Source organism: Saprolegnia parasitica (genome assembly GCF_000151545.1).
Source record: "Saprolegnia parasitica CBS 223.65 unplaced genomic scaffold supercont2.6, whole genome shotgun sequence".
NCBI lineage: Eukaryota > Oomycota > Saprolegniomycetes > Saprolegniales > Saprolegniaceae > Saprolegnia > Saprolegnia parasitica.
Window position 1 is genome coordinate 725,645 of NW_012156400.1, and position 20,002 is coordinate 745,646.

Below are 20,002 nucleotides of genomic sequence, written 5' to 3' on the forward strand. Positions count from 1 at the left end.
TTGTTGCCGTTCCGTGCTCGTAATTCCGTGGCATTGTGGCGTCCCAGAGTTGTGCCCGAGGTGCGTGCCCACCACCAACGGAGTCGTAAAGCTCGATTTTACGAAGCGCTCGCGCTAGCTTGAGCCGCGCGTCACCACCTTTTGTCGTAAAGCGTCGTCGGGTCAAGCGTCGTCGAGGCCGTGTCATCGTAACCAATACGTACTACACATCCCAAGTGCTGGCTGCAAACACAAGAATAATGACGGGTGGGTGTGGTGCCAGTCACAACGGTGCACATCGAAGAAGCCACTACCAATCATTGCGACGTATCCTGGATAGATGTTCTGTGGAGGACGTCAAGCCACTCGCTCGCTCGATGGAACCCATTCATTCATGCTTCTCATAGGTAGTTGGGCAACCGTTGCCAGAGAGACCCATGCTACCGGTATTGGAGGCAGAGAAGAGGATAGCATGGGAGGCAACTTTGGGAGGCGTGGGAGGATGCCTGCGCTCCTGTAAAGGCCATCACGGCGTTCCATAAATGCTGACTACGCCATACAAGAGCCCAAGGTTTCTCAAGTAGCTCAAGTAGCTGCAGTTTGTGCGGAAGAAGAAGCGTCGTTTTCCGCCGATCTCGCGCGATCACCCACCCACACGGCAGAGCGTGTAATCACGGGCGTAACCATGCGGACACGGGCCTGACAAGCGCCACCCATGGTGCTACAGGATGCAAGAGAGGCAGACGCCATCGGCAAGAAGGGACCGCCCAGCACCCCCGATTATACGTGAAGGCTGTAGACTGGAGCCAGCGGTACCGTACTGGATCGCCGTACGGCGCTGATATTTCAGAGCCGCTTAACCGTACATGCACCGTACGTACGCGCATGCGACACGTCTTCGAACTTCGACGGCCTGGTGGCGCGACATACAAGCGTCAAATAACAAGCCATCAAGGAACTTCCTTCCACCACCGTTCTTCTGGGTGACTCAACAGCTTCGAACTTCGAACCATCTGAATCCCAGTAAAGAGCAATGGACACAACATCATTTACCTTTGCTTTGTTTAACGCGTTTACCGTGGCGTCTGTGTTACAAGGATCTTCAGACGACGACGTGCAGGTGGCGCTCAGGTAGAAGACGGCGACGTGGCAGAGGTCGAGTTTCCAGTCGCGTCCATACTATGCGTCCATACTGTGCATTTCGGGGCGGCAAGCAATCACACGCTAATAATAGTGCGACTGATATGCTGGTCGCTGCTGGTCTCTGCACCACCTTGTTCGATGCGTAGAGTATGCCTACGGTATTAGTGAGCTCATACAATAAGTCCTCACAGTGCATTTCTATCGTGTCTATGACGAACGGAATCTGCGTCGGTGCCGTTTTCTTTTAGACCGGTAAACAAACCGCGTTTAAACCACGTCGTGTCGCAGCATGGGTGCAAGGTGGGATGCGAGGAAGGTGGATGGAACTTACGTACAGTGTATTCTAGCCCGTGCATGGCGAAATCATCGCTGCCAGGTACTTCTGCGCCAATGGACGTCTCTGACCACTTGCGCCCATGTGGCCGTGTCTCGGTTGCCCTCGCCTTTGCCTCCTCCTCGACTCGGTGCACACGGCAAGTCGACGCAATGGCCGTCGCGATGGCTTGTCCTACCAACTCAACACGCCCAGGCGCCGATTACTCTTGGGCTCCAATCGTCCCACTGTGGCGTCCGGGTTTGCCCCAACACTGCCGTCGGGGCATCCGGATACGAGAGGTGTCGCATGGGCTGGAATACACCGGCAATGCCGGATACGGATGTGTGATTACGGGGGATTGGGATATACCGACTTGCAGCCACGGCGGTTATCTCGCCGCTCCTTGCTCTTGGGCGAAATCTCCCAGTTGTCATTTTGCAGGTTGTCGTACGCATGGTCGCGCAGTCGTGCAGTGTCGTCGCGCCCGACGCCGTCCTTACGCTCACCGACCTTGAGCTGCCGAGTGCGCCGATCGCTTGTGGCCGGTCCATCGCGCAGCAGCGCCAGTACTTTGTACGCCTCCTCTGCCGCGAAGTCCTCAAAGTCCACGCGCTCCTCCGCGCGCCGTTTGAGAAGCGCCATGTCATCGACACGTGCCGGTCCGTCGAAGAGAGCCTCTTCGCCGCGAACGCCGACTGCTTTGAAGCTTACGTGCGCCACATGCGCTCGCGTGTCCAGCTCATCGCGAAGAAGGGCTGTGCGCTTGTGCGCCAGACCAGCGACGACGACGTCATGCCGACGCCGACCGAGTCGACCAATGCAGCGCCGGCCGCCACGACGCCCGAAGAGACGGCCGCCGCGTTCCAGCAAGCGCAGCTGCGGTATACCGTGGGCGCGACGTGGATAAAGAACCAGCGCAAGCGGTCGCGCTTCCGTTGGAGCGTGGCCAGCCCGGCCGAAGAGGCACACATCGACGCCGTCATGGCCTCGGCCCGCGCCGACGTGCTCGCCTCGCTCCGCACCATGTATGCAGACCCGCTAGCTACGTACGAGGCGCAGCTGCGCCAGTCGCTTGCCGTCCAACACCGGGACTGGGTCGCGTACGACTTGAGCGTCGTCCAGTCGCTGCGGGAAGCGCTTTGCCCCGGCAGGGAGACAGACGCCGAGGCGTCGACGCTCTACGCTCAGATTCAGCGCCTCCTGAAAGAGAAGGCGCTTTTCGACTACATGTGGGCCATGGAAATGGCCTCCACCTGATTATTTAACACCCCGCAGAGCAGCAGTAGGTCGCTCCCGTACGAGTATACACCACGAACAGTTAATATAAGAAGCTCCTACTCCTCGAATACACTGCGGCGTCTCCTCGTGGCTCTTCGACCTGGCGTCGACTCGACAGCCGACTCAGACGCGACCTTCGAGTGGCGTTAATGACGCGGCGGCGTGCCCCGGCCGTGCCCCGGTATTCCGATTTCGCCGAAACCGCGTCGACACGAAATAGTGTACGATTGAAGTGGCGTCAAGTTTGGATACGCGCCTTGTCGTGGCTGCGACGACAAGCTCCAGCGGGTTGACAACGCGGGACTTTGGCTACGGTACTATTGTATACGAGTGCAACGCACGGGGCGGGCGAGCATCCAAGAGGCGGCACCCCTGTTGCCAGCGACACGCACTATTACACTATATCGATACATGGCTTCAACCTGGATACGAAACGGATATAGTGTGAATTGGACTTTCTGCGAGGCCGTTCCATGCTTCTTGATTGCCGAGCGCTTGCGGTGCGTAGAGGGCAGTGGATACGACGTCATTCTGGATACGAGGCGGGACGAATGATGTGTATATTGATAGAAAGTCGTGTGGCTGTAGACCACGGGGACCGCCGTTTTGTGGCGTGTCCAGTGCTGTCACTCGGCAACCGCCGATACTAGCAGTAGACGCGTACAACCCGCAGACAATTGTGTTTTTCGCGCGTCCCAGGGAGTTATACAACATCCCTTGGTCGCATACCCGCTACTACATGGGCACTATCAGTACGCTTCATGCCCGTTCGCATCCTTGGAATGCGCTGCAGCTTTCACACTATATACACTATTTCCGACGCCATGTTGCGACCTCAACTTGGACCAAATCTTTTTTTTGTCCACAAGTCAATTCACCTCGGTCCGTAGTATGTCGGGCAAAGGAGGCAAGGGCAAGACGCCCGCAACGAAGGCTGCCAAGCAGCCAGCTCAAGCTCCCCCTGCTGCGCCGGCCAAGGCCGCGCCCAAGCCTGCGCCCAAGGCCGCGCCCAAGCCCGCGTCGCCCAAGGCCAAGGCGCCGATTGTGACGCCCGAGCTCGTTGCGCAAAAGAAGGCGCTCCTCGAGAGCCTCTCGACCAGCAAGGTGACAATGGCCCGTGATGCCAAGGCCGCGGACGAGGAGCTAGCGAAGCTCTTGAAGACGCCCAAGGCGCGCGTGCAGGGCACGGTCGCGCAGCTCGAGGAGGAAGCCAAGAACCTCGAGTTCCGCCGTACGACGACGTCCATGTCGCTCAACGAAGAGAAGCGCGTGCTCAAGGACCTCGAGGCCATCAAGGTGCGGAAGGTCCAAGTCACCGAGTACGAAGAGTTCCAAGCGACGGTCCAGACGCTCAAGGACAAGAAGAACGAGCTCTATGACACGCTGCGTGCGACCGAGACGCACGAAAAGCTGCTCCAGGCCGAGGTGCGCAAGATGCAACTCGCCCTCGAGCTGCACACGACGCTCGACGCGTTTGAAACCATCACGATCTCGGTGCCCAAGGACAAGATGGGCATGGTCGTCGGGAAGAACTACACCAAGCTGCGCCAGTTTGAAGAGACGTACCACGTGCTGCTCGACGTCGAGAACGGTATCCTTCTTCTATCCTCTCTCAAAGGTGCTCATACGACATGCTGTAGGGACGCAGGACGTCAAGGCGACGAGCGTGCCCAAGCAAAACGCACTCGTCCTGGCGGCCATCAACAACATTGCGCTCGCGACGACGCAGTCCCTCGCCGTGCATCCGGACGTGCTCAAGCTGCTCATGATCCAGAAGGGTCTGCACCTCAAGGCGCTCGAGGCCAAGTGCGACGTCAAGATTGACGTGCAGCGCGCCGAGAACACGATCTCGTTCCAGGCCTCGCCCGAGCGCACGCAGCTCCTCGAGGCGACGCTCAAGTCGCTCAACACCAACAAGGCGACGATCGACCTCCCGACCGACGTCATCCCCAAGCTCATTGGCAAGAAGGGCGAGGTCATCTCCAAGATCATGGAAGACACGGGCGCGCTCCTCGACATTGACCGCGTCGTACGTTCTTTCTCTCGCTGTTTCAATGTTTCAATGTTTCACACTGCCTATGTTGTAGACCAACTGCGTGCACATTGTCGGTCCGGCCGAGAGCGTTCTCGCCGCGCAGGCCTCGGTCGATGCGATCATCCACGACCAAGCCGCGAGCGCCGTCAAGGTCAACGCGTCGGACGTCGCATTCTTTGGCCGCTGGGACGCATCGCAATTTCCCGCGTTTGTCGAGTACCTCATGGGCGACAAGGCAGCCAAGCTCAAGGCGCTGCGCAAGGAAGCGCTGGACATTCGCCTTCAAGTCAACAAGGTGCGAATACGACCATCCGAGTCTTCCTTTTGACACATGGATACTAGAACAAGAACCGGTTTGACGTCGACGGCAATCGCCACCAGATCGAGGCGCTCAAGGGCGCGATCCAGGCGGCGGTCGCGAGCTTCCTCGAGAGCGTGCATACCTTTGACGTCGATGAGCGCTGCTTGAGCCTCATCATTGGCAAGAAGGGTGCCAAGATCAAGGCGATCGAGGCCGAGAGCGGCGCCAAAGTCGACATTCAAGGCCACACGCTCTACATCCTCGGCGAGGCCGACCAGGTATGTTGCTGCCCACATGGAAGTTTCTCATGAAGAGGTGCAGATTCAAAAGGCGACGGCCTTGGTGGACGAGATTGTGGCCAAGAACCAGCGCTCCGTTGTGTACACGTCATCGCACTTGACGGGTCTTTTGCTCAACAACAAGCGTGCCAAGCTCAACGAGATTGAGAAGGCCAGTGGCTGCAACGTGCAGCTGCCGCCCGCGCCCGCTGGGGGCAAGGCGCCGCGCACCAAGGCGACGACGATGGCCATCACACTCACCGGCACCACGGTACGACGACAACGAAATATCGATGTCACGCCACGTGCGACGTTCCATGCTAGAGTGCGATTCAGCTGGCGTCGACGGCGCTGGAAGCGCTCAACGACGAGAACAAGGTCGTGTACCTTCCTTTGGACGGGGACGAGGTCGCGACCGTGATTGGCAAGAAGGGCGAGACGATCATGAAGCTGGAGAAGGACACGGGGTGCCGACTCCGCGTCCTCGACGACGTCTCGGAGGGTAGCCGCGAGCTCGAGCTTATGGGCACCGCCGACCAAGTGGCGGCGGCGACATCCGCGCTGGACGGCCTCCTCCGCACGTCGGCGCGCCAGCTCTTGAACTTGGACGAGTTCTCGGTCGCGTGCCTGATTGGCAAGAAGGGCGAGCGCATCAAGGAAGTGCGAGCAGCCCACCCGAAGGTGACGCTCGATACGTTCCAGAAGAGCCAGGTGGTGCGCATCCAAGGCAACGACAAGGCCGACGTGGACGCGTGCGCCGCCGCGATTTTGGACCTGCTCCAGAACACGACCGTGTTTGAGACGATCAAGGCCGGCGGGCGCGGTCGCTTCGACGCACTTCTTTCGGACCCAACGATCGCGTTGCACCTCGCTGAGCTCGAAGCGCAGGGCGGCGTCAAGGCCAGCGTGCAAGAGAACGGCACGCAGGTCAAGCTCCGGGGGTCGCCGCTGGGCATCGCCAAGCTCAAGAGCTTTTTCGACATGCTCGCCGACACGCACTGCATCGCGTCGATTCCGCTAGCGTCCAAGGCGCATGCAACGTCGCTGCGCGGGTCGACCGACGACAGCCTCCACGAGAACGTGCTGCAGGTCGTCAAGCAGACCAAGACGGTCATTCGCATCAAGGCCGACAAGTCGAGCCCGAGCGGCTTTGCCGTCTCGCTCGAAGGCGCGTCGCTGGCCAAGGTCCTCGACGCCAAGCTCCGTGTCGAGAGCCTCCTCCAGTTCTTTTTCCCGTCGCACGTCAAGGTGCTCTCGGGCGTCTCGGCCTCGGCCGTGCCCCGTCTCTTCCAGTCGCTGCCCCTCCTTGGTGCCTACCACGTACGCGATTCCATTGTAGTAGCCTCCTGGCTCCAACGGCCCTGTAGGCGACCTTGTCTCTGGCGTCGAAAGACTCGATCAAGATCATCACGGACTCGGAGGCCAACACCAAGACGGTGCACAAGAAGCTCGAGGAGATCCTCAAGGCGCACGACAAGGAGTACCACGAGATGACGATCCCGGGGTACGTTGTGGACCTTTCTTGTCCATGGTGGCTCATGCTATGGATGGATTAGGCACCTCGTGCCGCAGCTCGTGGGCAAGAACGGCGAGTCGATCAAGCGCCTCTCGAGCGAAAGCCACGCGACACTCAACTTGTCGCCTGCCGACGCCGACGATCCGTGGGCCGCTCGGTCCCTCACGATCCACTCGCGCGACGAAGCGAACGTCAAGGCGGCGGTACCCTCCTATCTGCCTCGACATATATAGAGATGATGCTGGCGTAGGTGCGCCTTGTGCAAGAGCTGTTGCACGCGTACGAAGCCGAGTGCGCGTCGGTCGTCGTGCCGCTGACGCTCCTCGACGCGGCGATGGGCCTCAAGCGCCAGAGCCCCAGCGGCGTCTCGTTCAACGTGCAGGAGAAGACGGACCTCTCGGCCACGATTCAGATCCACGCCAAGAACGCGACCGAGCGCGCGTCCACGGTCGCCAAGCTGCAAGAGCTTGTGGCCACGACCACGGTGCTGCAGATTGTCTTGCCGTCGACCGACATTGTCGGCTCGCTCATCGGCAAGGGCGGCGCCAACATCAAGACGCTCCAGTCCATGCACTCTGGTACGTCGTGTTTGAAAACGACGGGCCCCTCATGCGAGTGTACGTTGTAGGCCTCCAGGTCGACATTCGCCGTGCCGAGAAGGACGGTGCGCAGAGCAAGGTGTCGCTTCGCGGTGAAAAGGCGGCGGTCGCGGCCGCGGCGGTCTGGGTCCGCGAGAAGATCGCGGCGATCGTGGCCATGGATGCGGAGAAGCGGGCGTTCACCAAGCCCAAGCCCGAAAAGGCAGCGGCGCCCGTCGACGCGCCAGTGGAAGCGCCCATCGAGACGCCGGCCAAGCCGACGCGCCACGTGCCCGTGGGTGCGCCGGCGGCGATGGACAAGAATGCTCGTCGGCGCCAGCGCAAGCGCGAAGAGAAGGAGCAGGCGGATGCGGCGGCGGCCAAGGCGGCCAAGGGCGTGCTCTCGCCGCGGGCCCACTACGGCCCCAAGTCGGACTTCTTCAACTACCTTCCCCCCGGCAGCAAGTAGACGACAAGACAACATGTGCTTTTTGGAGTGGGCGTAGTGGGAGACGGTAGACAGCTGCATGAAGAAGACAATATCTACATTGTACATGTGTGTACACAAGAAGACACTTACGGGTTTTCCATGCGCTGGACCGCGGTCTTGACGCCGGCGCCGGCAACCGCCTTGAGCTCGTCACTGTCATGGGGCTCGCAAAACCCGAGCGCGGCGCGGGCCTCGGCCATGATGAAGACGCTGCCGCAGACGACGACCACGTCCTTGTCGACGGCCGCGGCTGCAAGTCCTTTGAGAAAATGGGAAAAATGCGCGGACGTACCATGCATCGCGGCCGAGACGCCATTCGCAACGCTGTGTTCGCCGTCGTGGAAGTGGAAGCCAGACTGCTACGCCATTCCATCATGTGTATCTCGGGTCGGACACGGGATCGAACCGTCGCCGAGTTGTGCAGTGCGGCCTGAATCTCCGTCATGGTGGCGCAGCGCGGGTGGTAGCCTTGCACGAAATGCACCTTGCGCGCTGTCGTCTTGGCCGTGATGAGGTCGGTGACGTGCGCCATGTCCTTGTCGGCGGAGAAGCCACAGACGAAGCGGAGACTTTGGTCCGGGTACCGCAGCTACGTACCCTCCGCTTCACTTTCACGTTGCATCGCTTTCAAGTGTCTACCTCCAGGAGGTCGAGGAGCTTCTCAAAGGCTGGTAGATTGTGGGCGACGTCCAGGACGACGGTGGCCTGCTTGGTTTCGACGACTTCAAAGCGGCATGGCGGTCGCGACGCCAAGCACTTGGCCACCGCACTGGACGTTGTGTCGAGCGTCAGCTAGGTCGTCATCAGCTCGAAGAGGTGGTGCTGGAGGTAGTAGCTACCTTGGTCTTGTGCTGGCCGTGGAGGATGTTGAGCTGCATGGCCGCCGCCAACGCAATATCCGCGTTCTCGGCGTTGTAGTCTTTTGCGTGGGCCGGTGTCGCCGCCACGCAGACGATCGGACTCTGCGCCTCGCGCGCGTGCTAAAAAACAGTTGCCTCTAAGAACAAAGAGCCATCGATCGATCGAGTGTATCTACCTGCCGCATGATGTGCTGGGGCGATTGCGGCCCGACAACAACGGGGACGTGGGGCTTCATGATGCCGGCCTTCTCGCGCGCGATTTCAGGGATCGTGCTGCCCAGAATACGCGTGTGGTCGAGCCTAGCATGGATCAGCGCATGCCTCTGGACCCATAAATCGTGGAGCTTGTACCCGATCGATGTGATGACCGAGAGGACGGGTGTCACAATGTTGGTCGCGTCGAGGCGGCCGCCGAGGCCGGTTTCTAGCACGACGCAGTCGACGTCTTGCGCGGCAAAGTGCTGCAGCGCTAGCATCGTCGTGAGCTCAAAGAACGTGGCGGGAATGCCCTCGTCCTCGGTGAGTGCAAACAGCGTCGGCAGGTGCGCCTCGACGTCGGCTTCCGAAATGAGCTCGCCGTTGATCTGGATACGCTCCCGGAAGCACGCGACGTGGGGCGAGACAAAGAGGCCGGTCTTGAAGCCCGATGCTTGCAGCGCCTTTGCGAGCTTCCATGAGACGGATCCCTTGCCGTTGGTCCCGGCGACGTGCACCGTGTCAAACCGCTAGAAGGCGCATCATGAGGAAAATGAAGAATGCAGTCGCGCGGACCGTCGCCGGCTGCCCGAGGGCATCGTGCAGCGCGACCGAGTTGCGCAGGCCCATCTTGACGGCCGCCGAGAACTGGTTGACGCCCAGGAGCCGCTTCAGCAGCACGTCGTACGCGGTCATCTTCTCGTCCTTTCTTCGAGCACCACAGTCAAACGAGCCAATGAGGTCCCCGACACCCCTTCAAGGACCAATCACAATGGGCAAAGTGGCACACGACGATGCCATTGGCTAGTCGTTTCAAGAGTGGTATCTATACAAGCAGTTTCGAGCATGCACCTTCGGCCGCTGACCAAGAGCCCCGGCAAGGCACCGCCGCCACTGGGCCCGATGAGTGGCTCGCCGCGCAAGCAGCGAATGCTCGCTGCTGCTGCTGCTACTAAGGTGAGCGACGTCCGCGCCGCCGACGCGTTCAGCGCAAACGACCTCGTCTCGATCCTGCCGGGCAACTACGCCGCGTGCGACGCCAATGGCACGGGCACGCTCCATGACATTCTGCTCTTTGACCAAAAGCTTCGGGATGCCACCGCAGCCGGCGTTCATCTCGACGCCACGCAGTGGACGTCGTGGGACATGGCACGCGCGAACCGCGAATGCGAGCGACCGGTCGACACGGCGTCGCTGCGCCTCCTCACGTCCAACAAGCTCACGCTCGAGATTCTCACCAGTGACCGCGGCCATCGCGTCATCCCGTCGCTCATTGCGCAGTGGGACCAAGACAAGTTTTCCGACAACGTGCGTGCCCATGTCTTCTTGTCTTCGTCTCGAGGTTCAATATGACCAACCATACCAACATCGCGATTAGGGTCTTCGCCTCTGGAACATTCTCGACACGTTCTTCAACTCGCTTCCGTACGTGTTTGTACGCGCAGACGAGGTGCACACGAAGCTCGTTGTGCGCTACACAAGTGCGATGGCGCAGCTCAAGACCGCACTGGCCGACGCACTCTTTTGCTCGAACCCATCGGTCGCGGCCGCTGTCACGGCGTCGCTCGCGCCGTCGCACTGCGAGAAGCTGCCGCTGTACCACTACTGCCACCAGCTCGAGCGGGAGATCCAAATGCTCAAGAATAGCTCGGCGGATCAATCCTGGGAGATGGTGCACGCGACCGATGTCGGGCTCATGCAGGACGCGACCGCGCGCCTCCTCCTCGAGTACTGGAAGCTGCCCAAGCGTGAGCGTCTCGCCTTCCTCGCCCAGATCTTCACGCACATTTCTGAAATGGAAATTGAGATCGTCCAACTCCTCCTCGAAACAAGCACCTTTGTGTTGCGCCGGGCCCTCGAAGAGCTCGGGTACGAAAGCAAGCAAGAGCGACAGGCGCGTCACGTCCACACGATGACGAGCCTCGTCGCCAAGTCGGTGACGGCGACGCTCGAGGCCAAGAAACTTCGGCTGCAGAACGAAGCAAAGCGCAAGGAGCTCGAGCCGATCTCGCTCCGGCACAAGGGCATCCAGGTCAACATGGACGACGACCTGTTGCCTGCTGTCATGTCGCCGCCGCAGACGCCGAAAGAAAGCCTGTACTCGCCGCGGCGGTTCGTCGCCAACCGCGAAAAGAGCCTGCATTTACTCGCCGAGCACAAGGCTGGGAAAGAGAGTAAGAACCGCGTTTTGGTCAAGGACCTCTGGACGGTCGCGGCGCTCACCGACAACCTCATCCACCACCTCTCGACATTTGTCGATACTGGCAACGACAAGCACAACGTCCCGCTGCAGGTGCTGTCGATGAGCTCGCTTTTGCTCGAGTGGTAGGAGAACGCTACGCTTGCACGGTACCGAGCTAAAGAGACGCGCGTAGGCTGCGCTTCGAGAAGACGCGCGCGGTATCCAGCGCCAAGGACGCGACGATGACGCTCCACGCCAACCCGCACTACAAGCAGTGCATGGTCCACATGCTCCAGCTCTTCATGGACCACGACCATGCGCCGCTGAGTATCAAGACCGAGGCGCAGGCGCTGCAAGACTACATTCTCAACCAGCGCGCGCCGGCGCACATGCCTGGGAAACCTCCTTGGTGCGATGATTGTTTCGTCGCATTCACGCATCCTTATCTCGCTGTGTAGCATGGACGAAGAAGCGCTGCACGCAGCACCGAGTGTACATCCGTCGGACGTGCGCAATTTCCTAAAGCTCGGGTTTCCAGCCGAGATCGCGTCGCACCTCGTGACGATCGCATCGGACACGACGGCGCTCGAGAAGCAGTCGCATTTGATTCTACTCATGGAGCAGCTCGAGCGATACACGCGCGACACGCTGCACAAGCCGTCGGCCAAACCCTTGGGCTTTGGCGACCGCCCTCTCTCGTCCGAAGCATCGCTGCTCGACAAGATCAAGGGCTTGATCGCGACGGCCAACGAAGAGAACCGAGAGGCGATCGGCCACCAAGCCGCCGCGCTCGTCTTGGGCTACACGACGACCAGCCGCAAGCCATCGTCTCTCGCGTCGGGGCACATGCGGACGCTGGACGCAGAGAGCGTCTGCCACGTCCTTCTCACGAAACTCGAGCATGAAATGCAGACCGGGCCGCTGCAGCACTCGACGCGGCGCGAGCTCACGCGGCTCCACTCGCTCGTTGCGACGTTCGTGCATGCGGATGACGCGCCGTCGACGACCGAAGCACTCTTGGCGCCCGACCACATTCAAAACAGCATTTCGTGGCTCGGCGCGCTCCTCGCCCAAGCACTGCTGCAAAAGGCGTCGCTAGGACCATCGACCTGTGCGATTTTGGATGCCTTGCACGTACGACGTGTGCTCCTAGGAATGTAATATGTCGACAATGTGTCCGAGTAGAGCCTCTTGGTCAAGACGCAGGCCAAGATGCACGGCGCGTCTGTGCACGCGTGTTTAGCCACCATGGTCAATGCGCTCCAGCTCGCCAACGACAAGAAGGTGCTCTCGGACTTTATTCAGGGCCTCGACGACCTCCAAGCGACGCTCAAAGCTCTTTTGCAACCCCTCGGAGCGACTAATGTGCCATGGACCAAGCCACAGGAGGCGCCATGGGCCATGTCGGATGCGGCCATCGATGCGGTGGTCACCGATGTCCATGTCGACGCCACGCCCGTCTGCATTGTGCAGCTCGCGAACGAGCTACGGACGCTCCACGAGGCGAATGTGGCCGCGGCGACAGCGCCCAAGCCGCGCCCGAACCTCTTTCCTGGCCTCATGGCGCTGGAGAAGGATAAAGGGCGGCGGCCGCACGTGCTTGGCATCTCGGTCGCCGAGCTCTCCGAGATGTTTAGCGACAACAAGGTCGTTCTGAACCTCAGCACCGTGCTCAAGCTCCTCTACCAGGTTCTACACAGGCATAGTTGTCGAAAGATTGGGATACCGGCTTAGATTTACCGCGAGCGGTACGAGTGCAACCTCAGCGACCAAGACAGCGTCGGGTCCACGGCCTTTATCGACTTCGTGTACGACTGGTACCTCCGCAAGTACGTTTTAGCACCCGCCACCGCCCGATCGCACGGCGCGCGTAGGTATGGGCTCCGGAAACTAGCGATGCAGCACCTCGCCAAGCTCCTCCTCTCGCTCAAGAAACACCGCAAGCACAACAAAAAGTGTCTTTTGTACGTACAAATTGCAGAGGTTGGACAGATTGTCCTATGATGCTCGCGTAGGTTTAGCCGCTTCTTGGGCGTCGAGATATCCTTTTTCCAGTCCAGGATGCAGCGATGTTTCATAGCAACGACGGGATCCTTGACGCTGTCGACGGTACCTCCCCGCGTACGAGTACGGGACACTCAACTTTGCTCTGGTACGCATCTCGTCGACGTATCGACTCACAGCAGGTTCGTGCTAGGGACTTCTGCATCTCTGGACCAACGGCTCGTTCTTGCTCGGCGCGAACGCCTCTACCAAAATGCCGCTCGCGACGCTGCTCCCGATGCTCGAAGACAGGTATCTATCTATCAATCTATCAACCTATCGACGTCGACGACTGACGCGCGGTTAGTTATGACAAGCGGTTTGGACCCTTTTGTTCGACCGAGCAGATCAAGGCCAAGGTGACGGCCAAGGCGTGCGTCGACGACGCGTCGCTCATCGACCAAGACGCGGCTCTTGAGATCGCACTGGACGAATTTGGCGTCATGCAAGGCACCGTGGAAACGGTATTTTGTCTACAGAAAAGAAGACAACTTGTCCATTGCATGACATGTGGTTAGATGCTGCTCGACATTTACGCGGCTGGTGACGTGCTCGGGCACGACGACATGGGCTACGACGAGTTTTCCATCGTGCTACACGACCTCGCGCCCTGTATTTCGGACCGCGACACCGCAAGACTCTACCGCGATGCAGTCGCCGATTTCTCCCTCGGCACGGTGCCCCGGGCGCGCTTCGTCGCCGTCATCCTCGACAATGGCGTGCTCTCGACACGCCAAAACAAGTTCAAGGCGTCCGGGGCAGCCTACCCGACGGTACTTTGGAATTGAGATTGAGGTTCGCCATGCTTCTCTAGGAGTACGAAGACGACCAGTTTGCGGCACTCGACGAGACGTGGCAGGCCACCGAGAGCGACCTACTCGCTGCGGTGCAGCGGATACCGCATGCCGAGACCGCTGCGTCGCTGAACCTGCGCGTTCGCATTCTCAAAATGGTTTGTATCGCATCCAAGCATGGCGCCACTCGATCTGTGTTAGATTATCGCGAAGAAGATCGACTCGGAGACCGCGTGGGTCGCCTACCGAACGATTGTTCGCGATGTCAACCGGTTCCGAGACCTGCAACCGGCCGAGATCGCAGCGATCAAAGCCAAAGAAACCACGTTTAAAGATGCTGTTGCGCGCCTCACGTCGGTCAAGTTCAAGCTGCTGCGCAAAGCGTCGACGGCAACACACCCTACTGCCACTAGTAGTCGTAGCCCGTCCTCATCAGTCGTGGCCTTTGTCAACGACTTGGACGAGAATGCTCTCGAGACCGACGCCGCGCCGGCGGTGGTGGCGCAGCTTGAAGAGAAGCTTCGGGACGAGCTGCTCCGGCTCTCGGACGCACCGGACGCCTCCAAGCTCGAAGCCACCCTCGACTCGTACGGCGTCGCCGTCCAAAAGGTCCGCCGCGTCAACGAAAAGTACGCCAAGATCTTGCGACGTGTGACGGTCGCCATGAAAGCGCTTGCACCAGCAACGACGACAACGACAGAGTCGGACGACGCGTATGGAGGCGACGAGCAAGACCGATAGCAGCGTCGTCAAGGGTGGTGTCGATCAAAACATGCAAATACTGTTTGACGTTAAAAGCTCAGCGCGCCGTAGCCTAGTCCTGCGGGCGGTGGCGACCGCGCATCTTGCGGGCGAGTGGGGGCGTCGGCCTCGGCGAGGCTTGTTGCTACAAGAAGAAAAACGTCGGGGGGTCTGGGAAGACGAATCGATAGTGGTCAACCTTGGAGTTGCTGCTCGAGCATGGCAGCGTAATCAGTTGGCTGCGCAGTGAGGACGGGCGACTTGGGCGTCGACGTCGATGCAAACGCTGTTGTCGGGCGCGTCACGGGCCCATCGAGCTGCTTGCAGGGGCAGTCGCAGTCCGAGACAGGGCACACGTCGTGGGCGGCGAACCAGTCTGTCATGTGGTGGGCGTGGCCGCCTACGCACCATTTCCATCGACTAATTAACTAAAAAGAGAGGGTCGCACCGTGCTTGCACGTCTGGCACCACGTAAACCACTCTGCGAACGGGATGCTCGAGAGGTCGGCGAGGCTGTCGGCGTGGCTGCTGTTGTTTTCATGCTCCGCTTTGAGCTTGTCGCCTTTCCGAAGCGCGAGCTCCAAGTACGGGTTGAGCGCGCCAAACGGCAGCAAGCAGAGCGCGCACTGCGGTAATGGCTTCTTGCAACTCGGGCAGTTGTTGAGTTTCGGCTTGGCCTTGACGAGCCAGTCGCCGTTGCCGACGCGGAGCAGCGACGAGAGCGCGAGCGAAGAGCCACAGAAATTGCAGCGAACATACATTTGTGGCTGCGGAAGGGCCAGTGGCGCCGGCGCGTTGCTTCCGTCGGGCGCCGAGAGTGCCGTGAGCTGGTCCATGAGCTGGGCCCGGCCCACATCAAAGAGCGCGCGCTCGTGGAAGAGCTGCCATTGGTTGAGCAGGTCGCGGTAGAGCGAAATCCACGTCGTCATCATCGGGTACTCGCTCGGCACGACGCGCGCCGCGAGGAGCGCAATCGTCTGGATATCGCCCGTTCGATCCAGGTACTCTTGGAGCAAGGTCGGGTCGAGGCCGATGAGGAGGAGCCCCTGGAGGTTGCCTTCGTGCACGCAGCGCTCGACGCACGTGTCAATGAATCGCGTGAGCGCATCCAGCGGAAGGAACCGACAGGCAAACGCTGTCCGGTCCGAGAGCAGCAAGGTCTCGTCGTGCAAGATGGCGGCGAAGAGCGGCGGCCCGTCGTCGACAACGGGCATGAACGACGCGCTCGAGTTGCGCCGGAGGTGGGAAGCCACGTTGTTTTTCGGCGGTCGATGCAATGGCGTCGACGTCGACGCGGCGAGGTCCTTGGCCGTGCTCAAAAACGAACAGAGCGCGTGGAGATACCGGGGCGCAGCGGTCGATTGGAGCTCTTGACGCTTGAGGAGCTGCAGAATCATCGAGCCCCAGAGCGCATTTGTCGTCGGGCCGTTCACCGAGTAGCCGGCGATCGCCATGGCGACAAGCTGCCGCACATCGCGGTGCGGGTCCGAGTCGGCGCCCCGCTGGAGCACCGAGACGGCCGCGAGGAGGTCGCCGTGGAAGACAGCGAGCGCCGCTGCGCGGTCATAGTCGTGCGTTGCCTCGCACTGCGCAAGCAGCGACGAGAGCGACGGCAAGGACGATGCGAGGGGCGGGTCGTCCATATGGTCTTCGTTGAGGGAGGCCCAGGACCCGTTGTTGAGCTTCGTGCGCGGCATGGCCGATGCGTTGAGGCCAAGCCCGCACTCGGGGTCCCATTGGCACGCGAGGAGCGCGGTGCGTCGCCCGAGGCTGTCGTACACGAGGCAGCCGAGGTTCGGATCGCGCATCGACGTCTCCATGGACGAGCTCGAGAGCGACGGTGCTTTCGAGAGACCGAGGAGGTGTTGAACGCCCGCGTTCATGAGCGCCTGCGCGTCGATCGGCCACGCACGGAGCGGACCGCGGTGCAAGCTCGATGTCAAGAGCCCTAGTGACGTATCGATATATCAAGCCGAGAATGAAGTCGGTACCGCGCGCGTCTTGGCTGTGCATGTCCAAGGTGGCAATCGCATGTCGACGCAGCGCCTCGACTTGCTCGACCCACATCCAGACAAAGCGCAGATCCCGGTTGTCTTCCTTGACAAAGATCTGCAGCGACGTGAGCACGTTCATCGAGTAGCCAGCCTTGACGCGGCGCACCATGCGCGCTGCGATATCGTCGTGGCCCCGGCGTTCCGGCACCTAGTTGAAACGACGAGACATTCAACTTCTTGGTCGCAAACGTCCACCACGTACCCCCGAGGCGTCGGCAAAGAGGAACTTGCCGCAGCCAAAGCCGAGCTGCCCCGTCGACGCCAGCGCCAAGGGCATCGTGTCGTGGATCGAGACGTTCTCGAGCTTGCCCGTGATGGAGGCTGTCACGAGGCGGTCCGGGTTGGCGACGACGTCGGCGTTCGTGACCGCCCGCCACGAGAACGCAAACACGGGCTCCTTGGTCGACCGCCGCTTGATCGGCTTGCGCAGCGAGCCCGACGGCTGGTCGACGTCCCAGAGCGAGATCGACCGGTCGTCCGAGGTCGTGGTCGCGAGAATCCCGGGCTTGGTCGGCGACCACGCGATCTGCGTAATCGCTTTGCCGCTCGGGTAGATGGACACGAGCGGCTCCGGCGCGTCGCCCTGTCGGATCGAGCGGATGTCCCACACTTTCACCGGCTCTTTCGGGTCGTCGCTGTACGTGGCGAGGATGTGCGGGCGGTGCGTATCAAACACAACGCCGTAGACCCCTAGCCGCGCATGATGGAGAGATTGTCGTCGATCATCGCGAGTACCTTTGGTGTGCGCCGACACGACCATGGGCGTTGTCTTGGTGCGCAGGTCGTAGATGCGCAGCCTAGCGCGAGCGGCTCATTTTATAAAGTCTTGTCGCTAAAGGACGGTCACCATTTGAAGCCGGTACCCGTCGCGAGGTACGATGGGTCCGAGGGCAGCCACGCCATGGCCACGATCGCCTCCGAGTGCGACAACTCGTGCGTGATCATGGGCTTGGTAAAAAACGAAAAGCCTACGACCTTGTCAGCGCCAATATGGACAAAACGATCGGTACCGGCGCCGGACCGGCTCTGGAAATGGTTTTGCTTGGGCTCGTAGTGTAAGGGATCTATAGCGTCGCAGATGGGCGGACGAGACGATACATGTGCAGCCACGAGAGACGCGTACCGGCGAGGATCGGGCCCGCGGCGAGCGATGTCATGGGTGTTTGCGTTGTGAGGTCCCACACGAACGCGCAGGAGTCGACGCGGACCTTCTCGAACCCGGCGGCGATCTGCGTCGGGTTGTGCGGGTTCCATGCGACGGTATTGCACGCAATCGGCGTGTGCATCGACGGCCGCGACGACTTGAGGCCCGTCATGGGCTGCAGAAGGTTGGTCGAGCTCCCGGACGTCCGCGATGGCATGAGCTCGACGACGGTCTGGCTAAAGTCGGACAAGATGACCTTGCCAGCGCCGACGCCGGCTGCGATGAGCTGGCGGGGCAGCGGGCACCACTGCAGGCTCTTCACTTGGGCAATGTCCGAGTTGGTTTGCACCATGCGGAAGATATCCTTCTTGCGGCGGGCGGTCGTGACAGGCGGGAGGCCGTGCAGCATCGCATCCACGTCGACGCCCATGAGGTCCATGCCATTGTTGCCCGCCATCTCGCGCTGCGTCTGGCACTCGTAGAGGCTCAGCGAGTCGGCGCCGGCCGCGAAGAGCGCGCTGTCGTACGGGCACCACTCGACGAGCACCTTGGGGTTGTACGGCTTCGTGCTCATCTCGCCACTTCCGATACGAATAGCATTCAACCCATGTTGAGTGGATTTAACCTTGTAAAAAACCTTGTCAATGGCGTTAAACTCCACCATATTCGGCCACAAGCGATGCGATTGGCCAATGCGCTGTAGGCCCAGCCAATGGCATGCGAGGTAGGTGGCAGGACGGCAACTCTGCAATGTGGCAGCAGCCGCCGACGAACTGGGACGACTTTGGCCGGTGGGCCGCGCCCGTGCTCAAAGAGGCCGCGCCCATCGAAGAGCGTAGCTATGCCCACTCGCGCTCCATGACGATCCTCAAGGCGCTGGAGTGCGCCAAGCTCCTTTCCGCACCCGGTGTCCAGCACAAGAAGCACAAGGCCACGACGGCTTTGAGTCCCAAGAAGAAGCTGGTGTTGCACATTGTCGGCGCGGATCAGCGCGAAGGGACTTCGGTACACGCAACGCTCAAGGTGTTTGAGGTCCTTCTCGCTGCCTTTGGGAGCGCCGACCACGGCTACGACGAACTCGTGCTCGTCCTCATTGGGCCGAACGTCGAGCAGCGTCTGCATGGCACGGCAGCCACAAGCGCGATCCCCGGCAGCGACAAGAGCGTCTGCGTTGTGTATGCGTCGGAGCTCTGGTCGGAGCACCTCGCGGGCCCGACGTACGTGTCGCCGTCAGCCATCTTTTGCTTCAACGCTGGCGTGTGGGGCTACGACGATTGGCTCCCGACGTTTGCGCTCATGATGGCCGAGGAGCCCAAGACACCCATTGTCATCACGTCGTACAATGCGCTCGAAGCGATCGACGACGCCGACTGCCTCGACGATTTGGAAATGGATTTCGTCTGGCGCTGGCGGCACGAGGCGAACGCGTTCCTGTGCCTCACGCAGCGCGCGACGCAGCACACACTGCCGGACCGCGTCTTGAACGAAAACCACTCGTGGCAGTGCATTGCAGCGACCCACGTGTCGCACTAACTAGAAGTGACGTACGTCGGTCGTTGGATAACCCATCAATTCACCTGTAAACAACTTCTTCGTGCTAGCTACGACGATGTACTGCATAACAATGGACCCAGCAATGGACCCTTGATACGCCGCAATGCGCGCTGCGAGTCAATCAGCATCTGAGCTTGCGCTAAAGGCCATTTTGCCGTGTGTTGGTGGATAAACGGCGAGGACTTGAAGCGTCAAGCGATCGCACTGCCCTGGATTTCATTTTTGCCATCTTGCATCGATGCAGCGCAGGTGATCGTGGCGGAGAGCATTGTAAAATTGCGTGTGGCCCAGAGGGTTTTGAACTCGCTGAACGCCATATATATCGGCAAAATCTTCGCTCAAAAGACCACGCATACAGAAACTAGCATTCTCGTGGAAGCGCTTGGCTCGGAAGCGACAACGTTGAAGCGATGGCCTTCCCGACATCTGCTTGAAAACATCAGGCTCTAAAATCGGACCCCCCGAACCCCTTAGACGAAATGGCGTGCGCGGGCCAGTGCCGCCTAGACATACCAAGATTG

At 60.5% G+C, this 20,002-nt stretch overlaps 6 protein-coding genes across 6 annotated transcripts; 4 read left to right on the top strand and 2 right to left on the bottom strand.

The window, feature by feature from the left end:
- Positions 1-1,891: 1,891 nt before the first annotated feature.
- Positions 1,892-2,781, top strand: SPRG_02597 (hypothetical protein; the record flags this gene model as incomplete). Its single annotated transcript, XM_012341165.1, has 1 exon — positions 1,892-2,781. One exon carries the CDS (start codon positions 1,892-1,894, stop codon positions 2,693-2,695), a length of 804 nt encoding a protein of 267 aa, XP_012196555.1. The 3' UTR covers positions 2,696-2,781.
- An 802-nt stretch (positions 2,782-3,583) lies between these two features.
- SPRG_02598 (hypothetical protein) lies at positions 3,584-7,893 on the top strand (the record flags this gene model as incomplete). Its single annotated transcript, XM_012341166.1, has 10 exons — positions 3,584-4,307; positions 4,357-4,745; positions 4,804-5,046; positions 5,094-5,330; positions 5,374-5,601; positions 5,655-6,650; positions 6,698-6,834; positions 6,887-7,049; positions 7,097-7,424; positions 7,475-7,893. Exons 1-10 carry the CDS (start codon positions 3,608-3,610, stop codon positions 7,891-7,893), a joined length of 3,840 nt encoding a protein of 1,279 aa, XP_012196556.1. The 5' UTR covers positions 3,584-3,607.
- Positions 7,894-7,948: 55 nt separating this feature from the next.
- SPRG_02599 (hypothetical protein) lies at positions 7,949-9,703 on the bottom strand. The gene is made up of 8 exons (XM_012341167.1): positions 9,546-9,703; positions 9,126-9,499; positions 8,951-9,074; positions 8,754-8,894; positions 8,554-8,706; positions 8,321-8,503; positions 8,207-8,273; positions 7,949-8,164 (listed from the first exon to the last, which is right to left on the bottom strand). The coding sequence occupies exons 1-8, from the start codon at positions 9,663-9,665 to the stop codon at positions 8,001-8,003; spliced, it is 1,326 nt and encodes a 441-aa protein (XP_012196557.1). The 5' UTR covers positions 9,666-9,703; the 3' UTR covers positions 7,949-8,000.
- Positions 9,704-9,815: 112 nt separating this feature from the next.
- Positions 9,816-14,729, top strand: SPRG_19438 (hypothetical protein; the record flags this gene model as incomplete). The annotated part of the gene is made up of 14 exons (XM_012341278.1): positions 9,816-10,277; positions 10,348-11,294; positions 11,345-11,560; positions 11,610-12,285; positions 12,337-12,840; positions 12,886-12,980; positions 13,026-13,115; positions 13,167-13,191; positions 13,265-13,303; positions 13,349-13,446; positions 13,502-13,658; positions 13,713-13,967; positions 14,009-14,146; positions 14,190-14,729. The coding sequence occupies 14 exons, from the start codon at positions 9,816-9,818 to the stop codon at positions 14,727-14,729; spliced, it is 4,242 nt and encodes a 1,413-aa protein (XP_012196668.1).
- A 194-nt stretch (positions 14,730-14,923) lies between these two features.
- SPRG_02602 (hypothetical protein) lies at positions 14,924-18,501 on the bottom strand (the record flags this gene model as incomplete). Its single annotated transcript, XM_012341168.1, has 8 exons — positions 14,924-15,129; positions 15,178-16,677; positions 16,721-16,931; positions 16,986-17,473; positions 17,519-17,580; positions 17,631-17,751; positions 17,794-17,847; positions 17,907-18,501. The coding sequence occupies 8 exons, from the start codon at positions 18,499-18,501 to the stop codon at positions 14,924-14,926; spliced, it is 3,237 nt and encodes a 1,078-aa protein (XP_012196558.1).
- Positions 18,502-18,659: 158 nt separating this feature from the next.
- Positions 18,660-19,520, top strand: SPRG_02603 (hypothetical protein). The gene has a single exon (XM_012341169.1). It carries the CDS (start codon positions 18,678-18,680, stop codon positions 19,458-19,460), a length of 783 nt encoding a protein of 260 aa, XP_012196559.1. The 5' UTR covers positions 18,660-18,677; the 3' UTR covers positions 19,461-19,520.
- Positions 19,521-20,002: the final 482 nt, after the last annotated feature.